This window comes from Pseudorca crassidens, chromosome 6, assembly GCF_039906515.1.
Source record: "Pseudorca crassidens isolate mPseCra1 chromosome 6, mPseCra1.hap1, whole genome shotgun sequence".
Taxonomy (NCBI): Eukaryota; Metazoa; Chordata; class Mammalia; order Artiodactyla; family Delphinidae; genus Pseudorca; species Pseudorca crassidens.
Window position 1 is genome coordinate 27013997 of NC_090301.1, and position 15522 is coordinate 27029518.

Genomic DNA, 15522 nt, shown 5'->3' on the forward strand with positions numbered 1-15522 from the left:
TCAAATAGGGTATCTGACTCTGTGTCTTGCTCTTTACTTCATGGAGCTTACAGTCTATTGGGGTGGTAATAACATACCAAAAAAGCAGTCGTGTAAAAGACTGAAAGCACTTTATTTATTGGAATATGGAGAAATCAGATTCATCTCAGAGGATCATACAAAGTTGCATTCCCGTAGATTCTGAAGAATTGCTGTGTAGGCTAATGGGGAAGGGGAAAAGTGGATATTCCGGATGGAGAGTTTCAAAAGATCCATATTCAGGGAAATGCACTGACATGTTCAGAGACTGACAAATAAGCCAATTGGTTGAAGCACAATTCTGTGAGAGGAAATAATGTGCCTGAGGGCTTGGAAAGGTAGATTGTGACTAGATCCTACAGTTCATGAAGCTGGACTTCATTTTGCATTCTGAAGAAGGATGAAAGGTACTTTCTGAGTGGGGGAGAACCTTATCACTCATTCGAGGAACACTGTGATAGCTGCCTAACAATGCACAGAAAAATCATATACCCTGCTTGCAAGAATTAATATAATAACATTATTATTAAACACCTCTTAGATGCAGAGCATTGAGATAAATGTTCTTTAGATACATTAGCTCATTTGCCTTGATCATCCATAATCTTGGTGTGATTTGAACAAAGGTTGTGGCGAGAGCAGCAATGCCAGGCTAAGCAATTTGGGTTTTATCCCAAGGGAAAAGGAGGGCCACTGAAGCACTATAATGTGATTTGCATTTTAGCCTAATCACTCTGACAGCAGTTTGAAGAATGAATTGGAGGGAGCAAGTCTGGAGGCTGAAAGATAAGTACGAATGTTCTGCTTTTAGATGAGCTACGCCAAAGGGAGATGATTTTACTGGCAGTGTGTAGGATGGGTCGGATGAGGGGAGATTGTGGGAGGAGACTAAATAGGAAAATACTTTCGTCATATAGATGAGAAGTAATGAAGTTCTGACCTAAAAGGGCATCAGTGACATGGAAGAGGTGGAATCAATAAGAAAAGAAGGTTTGGAATATGTTCAAGGCTGTCATCTTAGATGATGGTGGTACTATCAATAAGAATAGAAAATTCAAGAAGGGTTGCAGATGGGGGTGTGTTTAAATGGAGAGAAGGGTTTTATTTTGGTCAGACTGAGTTTCAGGACATTGAGTGAATGCCTCCAAAGTACAGTTGGTGATGCCGGTCGCGGATCCAAAGAGTGCTATGGATAGAGAAGTGTGTGCCCCTGGCATACAGCTAACAGTTGAAAATACAGGAATAAATGTAATCCTGGTGCAGAATATACAGGAAGAAATTATAAGAGATGCTGAGAATGTTTACATTTATAGGAAGGAAAGAGGCAGAGGACCAGGAAAAGAGACAGAAGAGATAATAATGTCTAACTTTGTCGATTTACTGGGAAGATTAAATGAATTACACTTATTTTCCCCTGAAATGTTCTGTTCAGTGCCTGGTACATAACGGATACTCAGTAAACTGTCTCCCAAACAAATGAAGAAACATAAACACAAAACTTCTTCACTTCACTCAGCCTAATTTTTATAGAAGAAAATCAAAAGCTCACGTCTCCCCATTGGTAGAAGAGCTTGGCAGCGTTCCACTGCAGCTTCTGGTTCCGCTTGTTGCCCACAATGGGAGACCGTCCCCTGGAAAGGCCTTTCTTGGTGATATTCACATGATGCCCTTTCATCCACTCTGGCCAGTTGCCACGGTTGCAGCGGTAAACAAAACGGGCACATTCCAGGAACAGCGCTGCTCTGGCTACTACAGGCGCTTCCTGAGTAGGGTTGTTAAGGAAAGAGTAATGTAGGATTAACAAACAATGAAGTTGAACTTAAATTGAATGACTATGTACTCTTAGTTTATTTTCGTCTCCGTATTTTGACTTAGTTTAGCCATATTTCCCAGGGTAGTGTTAGCATGGTTACAATAGTAGTGGGAAATCTGGGAAATGAATCCATGAAGGCAAATTTGGGTATTGAAAAATTAGACATTTTAAGTAGGTTTCTGAGTTTAGTTTTCTCCTTTTGGAGAATATCCAGTAATTTCATGACTCTTTGCATATTTCAGAGACAGCTGGGATTTAAGTGTGAAATAATTTTTAATCAGAAAGTTTTAAATATGATGCTTTTTTTAAACCTAAAATTAACATGATGCAAACACGTATTCAATTTCTAGAACTAGTCGTATGTTAACCAAGGGTGTCAGTAGGGATTTTGTTATGTAGGACCATCCACAAGCTCCAAGCAAGTGCAGCTGCTCCCTCGTTTTGGCTAGTAAGAAAAGGAAGAGCTTACTACATTAGGCTGAGCTGTGAGAGAAAACAGAGAATAAAATGGGGCCTGAAATGGAAAACAGACAAACAAACAAATAAATAAATAAATTAGATTGAGTTAGTCTCTTTCCCCAGTTTTTCATAAACAGACCAAATTCTGCTCAAATAGGCATGGTTTCAATTGAAAATGTTTGACAAAGAGGAAACTGCTTAATTGATAAATGAAAAATAGAGCATTTGTTCAGGAAAATAAAAATATGGCTCCATCTTGTCAAGACATACTTGAAAAAAGAAAAGAAACAGCTTTTAGTTGATACCCAGAAACTGGTAAGAGTGAGATATCTACCGAATTCTTTATAAGCCAAAAAAAAAAAAAAAGATAATAATAAGGGAAGGAGTGTGAAGTTTCCCATAGGTCAATAGGTCACAAAAAGTACATACATCAAAAATTCATTCGTGCCAGTTTAAAAAAATATACATCACAATATTAGCTATCACCTCAGTTACCTAATAACCATAGGTTGCTTAGTAAGCACATTTTCAAATGGAAACCGTTTTCATCATTCAAGCAATAGCATTCTTAACAATCCATCGATCCATAACGTTAAAATAGGGGCTAATATACAGAGAATATCAATATGTGCCAATAAGTTTTTATAAATTGTAATTATCATAACAACCCTGTGAAACAATATCTTCATTTTAATATTTTTTTAAAATGAGATATAATTTTTCCACTATTATATAGCTGGGAAGAAATCGACACAGGATTGAATCTCAGGTCTCTCTCATGCCCAGATCTGTACTAGTTCCTCTTTGGTATCTACATTGTCTTAATTTATACTCATATAAGCCTTGGGAAAAGATGATTTCTAGAATGCATGTAGAAAGTCACTGTTTACAAATGGGACAATTGGGACTTCCCTGGCGGTCCAGTAGTTAAGGCTCCGCGCTCCCAATGTAGTGGGTGCAGGTTCGATCCCTGGTTGCAAACTAAGATCCCACAGGCCGTGCGGCACAGCCAAAAAATTAAAACAAAAGAGACAATAATGTCATATAATGTTATTTACTAAAACACAAATGTATAATCACATCATTTTCCCTTTTAAAATATATTATAGGTTCAATCTACCTCAGTCATCAATGAATAAAGATAACTGACATTCGTTATTTGGTTCACCTCTCTATCCCCATCTCAAGTGCTCTGTGGTCCAATTATGTCAAACTGGTTAGTCTCCCAGATATGACATCTCATACGTTTCCATGTGTTGTTTCCATGACTTGCAGAGCCTTTAAGCCCCTTTTCCATGTGGCAAATTCCCACTTTAAGCTTCAGTTTAGTTACCTCCTCCAAGAAGCCTTCCTTAATCCCTTTGTTCTTCAGGCAGAGTTGGCTACTTCATACTGTGGAGTACCACACTATCTCAAATACCCTGGATGATTCAAGTAAGTTAGCCCATTAAGCATTTTCTCATTGTCTAAAACTTAAATGAAACCATCAAGAATTCTAATAAGAAATTTATTTATGTTGGGACTTAATTTTACAAAGCATATGTTGTATTGCCATGACAAAGTTAATCTATGTGAAAAAGCAAAATACAAGATAAACACAATGGTAAGACTCTATCATTAATAAAAGATGGACACTGATGATGAGAAACTATCATCAACTGCGTCGGTGCCAAGACTTGGCAGCAGGTCACAGGGACAGAAAGCCTTCAGATTGCAAAGGGTCAGATGACTTTCTGTATCAAACCTATCATTACTGTGGTGCCATAATATACCGACTAAATATCTATACTCTCTTCTTGTATTAAATATTCATTTTACTAAACATCTCAGATATGCTAATCTGCATCTGGAAAAGGCTGGAACATCCATCTCTAAAAACGAATGCCAGTCTGGAGGGCAAGGCGAGTGATGCAAATTTATTTTTAGCCTGTCACATTTTGACACATTTCCAATAAAAAACAATGGGATTCATTGCTTTATTTTGGGAAGACAGAAACAACACTGCTGGAATAGCATTATGTTATGAACCCTGGCTCCTTCATGATGAACAAGGGTAGAACTTAACCTAACTCAAATGTATGGGGCAGAGGTGGGGTTTTTTTTTCTTTTAATTGCTCTTAACTATTAGATGGCACTGAGAGGACTAACGGAAGATGAATAAAAAACCCAAATTGTGCTATGTAAGGTTTCCTATGTCGATTGGCTTGCCTCCTTTAGAAAATATGTTTTTATTTGGTTAGGAAGCTCAAGGCGTTTTGAATGAAAAGAAATTTTAATTCTCTGCTCTGAAAAGCTTCTTATGATAAAACCCAGACATCATCAGTTATCGGCCCTAAGAAATCCTAATCTAAGTTGGGAAATAGAATTGAGATCATTATCAAAATAACTCCCATTAATTAACCATACAGCACAACATTAAAGGGAGGGTTGGTTATTATCTGATACATTTGATCCATGTAAGTTGGATCAAACCCAGTAACTTTTGGAAATGTAACTGCTCGAATTAAGGGATGATGACATAGCGTGACTTAAATATTGCCTTCTTATTATAAGCCTCATAAACCTGGTAGGTGCAAGCACACTTGGGATGGCACTGAGTACTACCAATTTCTGGGATATTGTAGTGTGTATGTTGCTGTACAGAAAACAGAGGATACTGCTGCGGTACAAAGCTAAGTACTCAACTATGAATCCTAGTAGAAGATACTTAGCAACACGTATCAACTTCACAGTGTGTGTGGAAGAGTATTCAAGGCAGTCTAGTGTGGGTGTGGCTATGGGGAATTATTTTCCTTATAAGTTCCTTTCAAAGTGTAAGTTAGAAAGTATTGATTTTAGGAGCAGGGTTATAGAATACCTTAGACAAAGGATTCTTCCTGGACTTAAAGGAAATTCAATTTTCCCTCTTTTGATGGAGCTTACCTCTTATGGCTCAGTGCAATCTGAAGAAGCAGCGAAAAATGGAGGCATGACAGAATGGATAGGGATGAATTCACATCACAGAGAAAGACAGCACAAATGGAGAAAAATGAATCAGAAGAATGCTGCATGGATGAAAAGAACCACAGAGTGTCAGAGGCACAGTTAAAAGTGAACATCTAAACAAAATTTGATACCATTGGTATACCAATTTTGCTGGTGGTCCTAAATGAAAAGTAGGCATATTTAAATTCTTTTTTATTAATATGTCTGCCAGATCACCTTTTTATGTTCCATAACACCACAGAGTGGCTTCAATTCCATTATGTCATAACTTCATAGTTCCCAGACAAGCAAGAATCAATTTTAACTAGGAAGATAAAATGTTAGGTTGAACCTTATGGAATTTCTAAGTTTGAAGGTCAAAAATAGTAGAATATCGTCAATTTCATATGGTTCAGTTTTATATAAGGTATTCTCTGCAATGGCTACAGAGCTGTCTAGTTAAAATTAGAAAATGTCATGCATTATGCAGCATGGATTTCTCTAACATTCTACAGCTAGAAAACTTCAAGCATCAAGCTAATTTTCCTTGACTTCCTTTGGCATTTTCCTGCGTTTTATAAGATCGTTATGTATATTGAATGTTTCCTTTATGAAAGTAAAGAAGAGAACTAGAATACTAATTCAAACAGCTGTGCTTTATTTTGCCTGGGGACCTAGAAAATATTGTTACCAAGATATGATGGTTAATTGAAGGTTATAACTGCAATACATTCCTTTCCCTGAAGGACTGTATCTAAACTTATTATGTGAGAAGAAACACTGACTGATCCTGAAAACTCGTAACACAGGACAGGAACTAACTGGTTTTAAAAAGTGAATATTTTATGGTGGTCCCTGGGGAATTACATACTATTTGTATTGCCTTACAATAAAATATAAAGCTCTTGCTGGTGCAAGATACCTATTTATTTAAAAACACTGGGAATAAGCAGTTATTGTGGTTCTTCGTGTACACTGGAACCTCATTTGCTAGAGGGCATGTGCTTGTGACTCAGTATTTATTACTTAGCTTGTACTGAATTCTCTGCCTGACTGAGATCATTAAGCAACTGACAGGCTGTCTCTGTCCCTGCCCCTTTCTGCAGTAGCTGAGGGCAACAGAAATGATTCAGATGTCAGGCTAGAGGCAGGCGTTATTGTTTAGTACACAGTCTGGTGGGGTAGTCATTTTAACACTTACTCAGATCATGCTAATATCTTGGGTAAGTGTTTTAAAAACCAAATGAGGACTCCTGTTTCTGACAATATGATAGATTAGGTGTGAAGACAAATATCTTTTGGTTTAGACACCTAAAAATGCTAGATAAAATACCCCAATTTTTTTCACTTTGTTTTTGCTTTTGTTTCTAACATGAGATGATAGACCATTGGAGAGCAGAAATTACAAGAAAGTACAATTCTGGGGTAAAGGTAGGGAGAAAGGTGTGAACTAGTGTAGGAATATATGCCCCAAGGGTTTCTACTGACTATGGCAAGACCAGAGTATGGGTTTTCAATGGGCCACAAATTAAATGTCTGGGTCCAAAGTGGAGTGTGAGATCAGGCCATACACTCCTATATAAAGCCAATATCCCACGTGCGTGTCACTTTTACTGCATGAAAAATAAAATGATCTACCCCACAGAAATAAGCTTGCATGACTAGTCTTGGCTCTGGGTAGAAAAAGTCTTAAATGAGAACTTCTAATCAAAATTCCACATTTTCATATAAGTTTGGACTAGAACGGGCACTACTTTCATGCTCCTTGCACCCAAAAAGTAGTTAAAAAATGATCTTATACATGTAAAAGTATGATTAGATCACTCCCTAACACCATACACAAAAATAAGCTCAAAATGGATTAAAGACCTAAATGTAAGGCCAGAAACTATCAAACTCTTAGAGGAAAACATAGGCAGAACACTCTATGACATAAATCACAGCAAAATCCTTTCTGACCCACCTCCTAGAGTAACGAAAATAAAAACAAAAATAAACAAATGGGACCTAATGCAACTTCAAAGCTTTTGCACAGCAAAGGAAACCATAAACAAGACGAAAAGACAACCCTCAGAATGGGAGAAAATATTTTCAAATGAAGCAACTGACAAAGGATTAATCTCCAAAATTTACAAGCAGCTCATGCAGCTCAATAACAAAAAAACAAACAACCCAATCCAAAAATGGGCAGAAGATGTAAATAGACATTTCTCCAAAGAAGATATACAGACTGCCAACAAACACATGAAAGAATGCTCAACATCATTAATCATTAGAGAAATGCAAATCAAAACTACAATGAGATATCATCTCACACCATTCAGAATGGCCATCATCAAAAAATCTAGAAACAATAAATGCTGGAGAGGGTGTGGAGAAAAGGGAACACTCTTGCACTGCTGGTGGGAATGTGAATTGGTTCAGCCACTATGGAGAACAGTATGGAGGTTCCTTAAAAAACTACAAATAGAACTACCATATGACCCAGCAATCCCACTACTGGGCATATTACCCTGAGAAAACCAAAATTCAAAAGGAGTCATGTACCAAAATGTTCATTGCAGCTCTATTTACAATAGCCCGGAGATGGAAACAACCTAAGTGCCCATCATCGGATGAATGGATAAAGAAGATGTGGCACATATATACAATGGAATATTACTCAGCCATAAAAAGAAACGAAATTGAGCTATTTGTAATGAGGTGGATAGACCTAGAGTCTGTCATACAGAGTGAAGTAAGTCAGAAAGAAAAAGACAAATACCGTATGCTAACACATATATATGGAATTTAAGAGGAAAAAAAATGTCATGAAGAACCTAGGGGTAAGACAGGAATAAAGACACAGACCTACTGGAGAACGGACTTGAGGATATGGGAAGGGGTAAGGGTGAGCTGTGACAGGACGACAGAGAGTCATGGACATATACACACTAACAAACGTAAGGTAGATAGCTAGTGGGAAGCAGCCGCATGGCACAGGGATATTGGCTCGGTGCTTTGTGACCGCCTGGAGGGGTGGGATAGGGAGGGTGGGAGGGAGGGAGATGCAAGAGGGAAGAGATATGGGAACATATGTATATGTATAACTGATTCACTTTGTTATAAAGCAGAAACTAACACACCATTGTAAAGCAATTATACCCCCAATAAAGATGTTAAAAAAAAAAAATGATCTTAGGTTGGTGATGTTTTGAGGTGCCTGAGAAAAAGAAATGGAAAGCCTCTCTGGAGGAATACTTTAAATTAGTGCTTCTCAAAGCTTCAAACTTGAGTATGCATAAGAGAATACGGTTAAAATAGATTCTTTGGGCCCACCCTCAGAGATTCTGATGCAGATGTTGCAGGGTCTGAAAATCTGCATTTCTAACATACTCACAGATATTGCTAAAACTGCTGGTCCACTGAATAACACTGCTTCTAACACAGGTCTTAAAGAATCAGCACAGATAAAGTTTCAAGGAGTTAAGCTTATTAAAAACATGTTTTAAAAAATTCACCATGAGTCAGAGTAGGAAGAAACAGCAAAGTGTAGAATCAGACCCTTTACAAAGACTGTGGCTATAGGAATCATAATGTATCAAACACATCTACAGATTAATGTGGGTATTGAAAGTAGAAGGAATTAGGTTATCAAAGTTGACCATGTAGTTTTAAAACAAGAAATAGGACTTTTACAAATAAAAAAATGTAGTACTTGAAATTTAAAACTCAATGGACAGATTCAAACAAAAATTAGATCAGTTTTTTTCACCTTCAGCATTATTGGCCATTTTGGCCAGATAATTCTTTTTTGTGAAGTGTGCACTATGTATTATGAGATGTTTATCAGAATCTTTATTAACTACCAGCTATATGCAAATAGCAATTCCCAAGTCATGACAACCAAAAATTCCTCCAAACATTGCCAAATGCCCCCTGGTGGGCAAAGTTACCCCTGGTTAAGAACCATGAAATTAGACACAGCTGAAAAAAGAAAAAGTGAAATGGAAGAGAATTAGGCAGAATACAGCATAGAAAGAGATGAAGAAATGAAAAATATGAAAGAAGTTGTCAAAAACAGAGGATAAACTGAGAAGCTCTATCATGCATCTTTTCAGTTTATAGAAGGAAAAATTAGAGAAAATGTGAAAGACACAATCTTTGAAGAAATAACAGTTGGAAAATTTCCAGAATAGACATAATATGCCAATTACATGATTCACAGACTTAATGAAATATGAAATACAGGCTAGAAACTTTTTAGTGAAAGTGCAAAAGATCAATAATAAAGAGAAGATCAACAATAAAAGCAACTGGGAGAAGGAATTGGGGGAGACACATTACCTATAAAAGAATGTCAATTAAGCCAGAAGAGAAGGGGATAATATCTTTGAAGTACAGAAAGAAAATGTTAGCCTATGATTCTAATTCTATCAAAAGTATCTTTCAAGAATGAAACCAAAATAAAGACATTTTCAATTAAACTGTAGCTGAGAGAGCTACTGCCAGTTGATCATCACCAAAGAAGTGTCTGAAAGCTTTCCTTCAGGAGGATATAGATCTTAGAAAGGAATGTCTGAGATGCAAGGAAAACTGGTGAGCAAAGACTATGCTAAGGTTTTGGGCAAATTTAAAAATCATTTTCCTAACAATCAATAAAAATAATGTCTACTTTATCAATGTTAAAACAAAAATAAGAGAGAACTAACTCTTGAACAATAATTGGGGTTAAAATCCTCTATAGTCTTACTGTTTGAAAGAAGAGTAAAGATATTCATTAAATTTAGACTTTGTTGAGTTAAATATGCATGCAATTTTAAAAAATATAAATAGAATAATTTTAAAGCTGATAAAGAAAAATGAATAAAACAAAGCTAAACCAAACCAAAGCAAGAGAAATAAAACAAAATTCAACACTATTTGAAAGAAGGCATGAAATAATGAATATACAATGAAATAATGAAAAATGAAATAATGAAAAAATGAAATAATGAAACATATACAATGAAATGATGAAAAATGTGGTAAGTAGGCAGAAGAAGACAGAAGCGAATCTATATAAGTAATCATAATCTGTGCAAATGTACTAAATTTTCTAGGGAAAAAAAGGTCACTAAAATGTTATAAAAATTCAAATACTTGCTTTTTGCAAGACACATATCTAAAACACAAAGATGTAGAAAAGTTGAAAGGAAAGGACTGGCAAAAAGACCAGACCAATGCTAATAAAACTGTTTCAGCTGTATTATTATCAAAGAAAAATATATCTTATATATGCTAGAAATAAACTGGGTCACTAGATAGTGATAAAAGGTTCATAGCACGAGATACTTGTCATACTTCTAAACGATCTGCCTCTAAATCAATAAAACAGAAATTGCTGGAACTACAAAATAAATGGACAAGTTTGTCATCATAGAGGAGATTTTAACACAACTTAGTGTTTGACAGATCAAGTAGTGAGGGGTAAAAATAAGAATATAGAAGACTTGAATATAAAACACTGCACCCTGATGGACCTAGAGGGTATTATGCTAAGTGAAATAAGTTAGACGGAAAAATCTGTATGATTTTACTGATATGTGGAATCTAAAAAACAAAAAAATGAACAAACAAAGCAAAATAGACTCACAGATACAGAGAATAAGCTAGTGGTTGCCAGAGGTGGGGATGGGAGGTTGAGGGGGGAACAGGGTTTGGGTAAAATAGGTGAAGGGCATTAAAAGTTTCATACTTCCAGTTATAAAATAAATAAGTCACTGGGATATAATATACAGTATAGGGAATACAGTCAATAATATTATAATAACTTTGTATGACAAAGTTGACAGATAGTTACTAGACTTACCGTGATCAATTCATAATGTATATAAATGCCAAATCACTGTGTTGTACACCTGAAATTAATATAATATTGTATGTCAACTATACTTCAATTAAAAAAAAAAAGGAAAGAAAAGCCTCTATGTTGTGCCCAACAACTGGAGAATGCACATTCTTTTCAACTACACATAGAACATTTACAAAAATTAATAATGCTCTAGTTCATGAAGCAAGTTTAAATTAATTCCAAAGAATCAGTACCTGAAAATGAAGTTAGAAATCAATAACAAATGGATACCTAACAAAACTCTGAAATTTATAAAACTGAAACACACACACTCATACATATATACATAACCCATGGAAAAGGAAACCATTAAATAAATTAAAAAGGACTTAAAAATAAATTGTAACATAAATACTACTTATCAAAATTTATGACATAATTGAAAGAGTACTTAGAGGGAAATGAATAGCTAAATGCTCAGTTTTTGAAAAGAAAAAATAAAAGTATGAGCTAAGCAATCAACTAACAAGGTAAAATAATAATACAATGAATTCGGGCTTCCCTGGTGGCGCAGTGGTTGAGAGTCCACCTGCCGATGCAGGGGACACGGGTTCGTGCCCCGGTCCGGGAAAATCCCACATGCCGCAGAGTGGCTGGGCCTATGAGCCATGGCCACTGAGCCTGTGCATCTGGAGCCTGTGCTCCGCAACGGGAGAGGCCACAGCAGTGAGAGGCCCGCGTACCGCAAAAAAATAATAATAATTAAAAAATAATACAATGAATTCAAAGCAAGAAGGAGGAAAGAATAAAAATAAGGGCAGGATATACTCAATATTGTAATAACCTATAAGGGAAAAGAATCTGAAAAAGAATATTATACGTATATGTGTATTTATAACTGAATCACTTTGCTGTACACCTAAAACTACCACAACATTGTAAATCAACTATCCTTCAATAAAAACAATAATAAGGGCAGGAATTAATGAATTAGAGAACGAGATACAATAGAGAGAATCTCTACTGTACCATTAAAAAAGACTAATGAAATTGACAAATATCTGGCAAGCCTAATCAAGAAAAGAAAAGGAAATAATTTTAGGAATAAAAACAGAAAAAATAATTACAGATGCTGCAAAGATCAAAAACTAATAAGAAAATGTTATGATCAATTTTAATCCAACAAATATGAAAATGCAGGTAAAACTGACAAATTGCTAAAAAGATTAAAATTACTTAAATGTACTCAAAGAAATAGAACTTTTGAATTATCAATTCAGATCTGAATTTCAATTTGAATTTTAATTATATCTAAATTTATCTGTGGACTCAATGTAATTCCAAGAATAAATTAAAATATTTTCATAGAAACTGACAAGCTAATTATAAAATTCACATGGAAGAGTAAGGAACCAAGAACAACCTAGGTGATGTTCAAAGTTCAAGCTATTAAGACAGAGTAGATTAACTCAGAGCACACATGGAATGCAACAGAAAAAAACCTCAGACTTACACCCATGCATGCATAGAAACCTGACACATGATTAAGATGGTTGTTGCACATCAGATAATAAAGTATGAATTAATCAATATATTATGCTAGAATAATTTTTTTCATGTGAAAAGAAAAGAAAGAAAAAAAATCCTGTTTTATACACACAATAAATTCTAGTTAAAGACCTAAATGTGAAATGCAGACTTTAAAATTTTTAGAGGAAAATTTAATATGTATTTATTACTACCTTGGGATTTCTTTGAAAAGACATAAAAATGCTAACCACTAAAGAAAATTTTTATAAATTAAATTACATTAAAAATTTCATTAACATACAGCGTAAGGAAACAAAACAAAATGATATATTCTCTAGGGATACAAGCTCATGTGGTAAAATAAAGCAAGCACAGGGAAGATTAAAACAAAGTTTAAGACAGCAGTGTCTTCTAGGAGGTAGGGGTGAGTAATTAGGGAAGGAGATACAGGGGACTTTAAAGAAAGTGGAAACGTCCTATTTTTTAAGATATGTGGTGGATATGTGACATTCAAATTTTTTCTTTAAACTCTACATATTCATGATATACATCCTTTTTATGTTACATTTCATAGAATGTTTTCAAACATTCAGTATAGGAATACCACTAGAATAAAGTGAATAATTTGACCATTTAGTTTTGGTTATTACTGGATTATTTCAACTTTCCTTATGATTCAAAAGAGGACACAATATTATTTTGCTTTGATAGTTCCTAGTCTGCATATATTCCTAATTCCTTGAAAAAAGCTAATATCCATTCATCACCAAGTAGTTTTATGATGGTAAACCCCAATGTGGATTACATGTGTTGCAGTGAACCTGAAAGTATGACTATATGGTAACCAAATGTTTCATTTTCCTCAAGAGTTCTAGTTTATATCTAACTGGTGTAATTATTGATAGCACTCCATTTCACTCTCAAAAGTGTCCCAATTTGGATAAAAATTATATAACCAGTCCTCCTAAAACTATCTATTTATGACTCTATTATAATTGAACATGAATTAGGTTTTCTCTATCCACAGACTAAGGAGAAAACTATGATCCCATTGACTCTCTTATATTCATGAAACTGTTCCTAAAGCAAACTGACATTATGTGTTATTTATGCTAATAAATTACCAGTAAATTAGAAATCACTATGTCTGTACATGTTATATATTCAACTGGGTATAAAAGGATAGATAATTTCACCTGAAATATACATAAAATAGACAGAAGTGCCTTTTATTTGAACTATTTTTGTGCTTGTAGATTATATGAACCCAAAGATAAAATGAGTCCTTTATAAAACATATCTTTTTAAAAATACCTTACCGTTGCATTTATTAAATTTACACTAAAGAGTACGAGTGTGAGGAGGAGCTGTGCTGGACTAAAAACGGATCCAATTATCCCTTTGTAGTCATAGCAATAATGACAAGAGGACTGTTTAAAACAAAAACCTTCAGATTGGCAAGACTTTGAACATTGACACTTCTAGTACTTCTTTCATTTAATAATACTTTTTAATTCTGAAGAAAATTGGAAACTTGAAAACAATCACATATAAATTCTATGATGAAGGCAACGAAACAATGAAAACTGTTCCGAAATAAAATTACATCATAATGTAAACACTGTATTTAAGCTGCACTTAAAAAAATGAATGCGACATCCAACAAAAGCAAACAATAAAAGAGAGATGGGAGAAAGTGAAGGACTGGAAAGTGATGATGAACTGAAGACATTCATTTTCCCCTCCTCTCCCAAATGCTATCTGATGAAATGGTAGAATCTATACCTTTGTATAAATCTGTATATCTGTAACTATATCTGCATCTGCATATCTATCTGACATCTATATCTATCTATCTGTCACCAATCTATCCATCGGTATCATTTATATCTACATCTATATATATTTCTATATTCGTATTTCTATCTCTCTATATTTATACACACACATATATGTATGTGACTAAAACCACAAATGCACTGGAAAACATATAGAATATAATTTTTAAAATATCTTTATTGGAATATAATTGCTTTACAGTGTTGTGTTAGTTTCTGCTGTATAACAAAGTGAATCAGCTATATGTATACATATATCCCCACATCCCCTCCCTTTTGCATCTCCCTCCCACTCTCCCTATCCTACCCTCTAGGTGGTCACAAAGCACTGAGCTGATCTCCCTATGCGATGCAGCTGCTTCGCACTAGCCATCTATTTTACAGTTGGTAGTGTATATATGTCAATGTTACTCTCTCACTCCATCCCAGCTTACCCTTCCCCCTCCCCGTGACCTCAAGTCCATTCTCTATGTCTACGTCTTTACTCCTGCCCTGCCACTACGTTCATCTACCTTTTTTTTTTTAGATTCCATATATATGCGTTAGCATATGGTATTTGTTTTTCTCTTTCTGACTTACTTCACTCTGTATGACAGACTCTATGTCCATCCACCTCACTACAAATAACTCAATTTCATTTCTTTTTATGACTGAGTAATATTCCATTGTATATATGTGCCACATCTTCTTTATCCATTCATGTTGATGGACATTTAGGTTGCTTCCATGGCCTGGCTATTGTATACAGTGCTGCAATGAACATTGAGTACGTCTCTTTTTTTCCGGTTTTCTCAGGCTATTTGGGGTCTTTTGTGTTTCCATACGAATTGTAAAATTTTTTGTTCTATTTCTGTGAAGAATGCCATTGGTAGTTTGATAGGTATTGCCTTGAATCTGTAGATTGCTTTGGGTAGTATAGTCATTTTCACAATACTGGTTCTTCCAATACAAGAACATGGTTTGTTTCTCCATCTGTTTATGTCATCTTTGATTTCTTTCATCAGTGTCTTACAGTTTTCTGAGTACAGTCTTTCGCCTCCTTAGGCAGGTTTATTCCTAGGTTTTTTATTCTTTTTGTTACGATGGTG

General features: G+C 35.1%; 1 protein-coding gene across 11 annotated transcripts in view; it reads right to left on the reverse strand.

Moving 5' to 3' along the window:
* Positions 1 to 15522, reverse strand: part of UNC80 (unc-80 homolog, NALCN channel complex subunit) — a 242910-nt gene that overhangs the window by 135180 nt on the left and 92208 nt on the right. For all 11 annotated transcript variants that reach the window (XM_067740745.1, XM_067740742.1, XM_067740738.1 and 8 more), the window contains exon 23: positions 1568 to 1780. In XM_067740745.1, coding sequence (XP_067596846.1) covers positions 1568 to 1780 — 213 coding nt within the window. The remainder of the gene's footprint in view (positions 1 to 1567; positions 1781 to 15522) is intronic.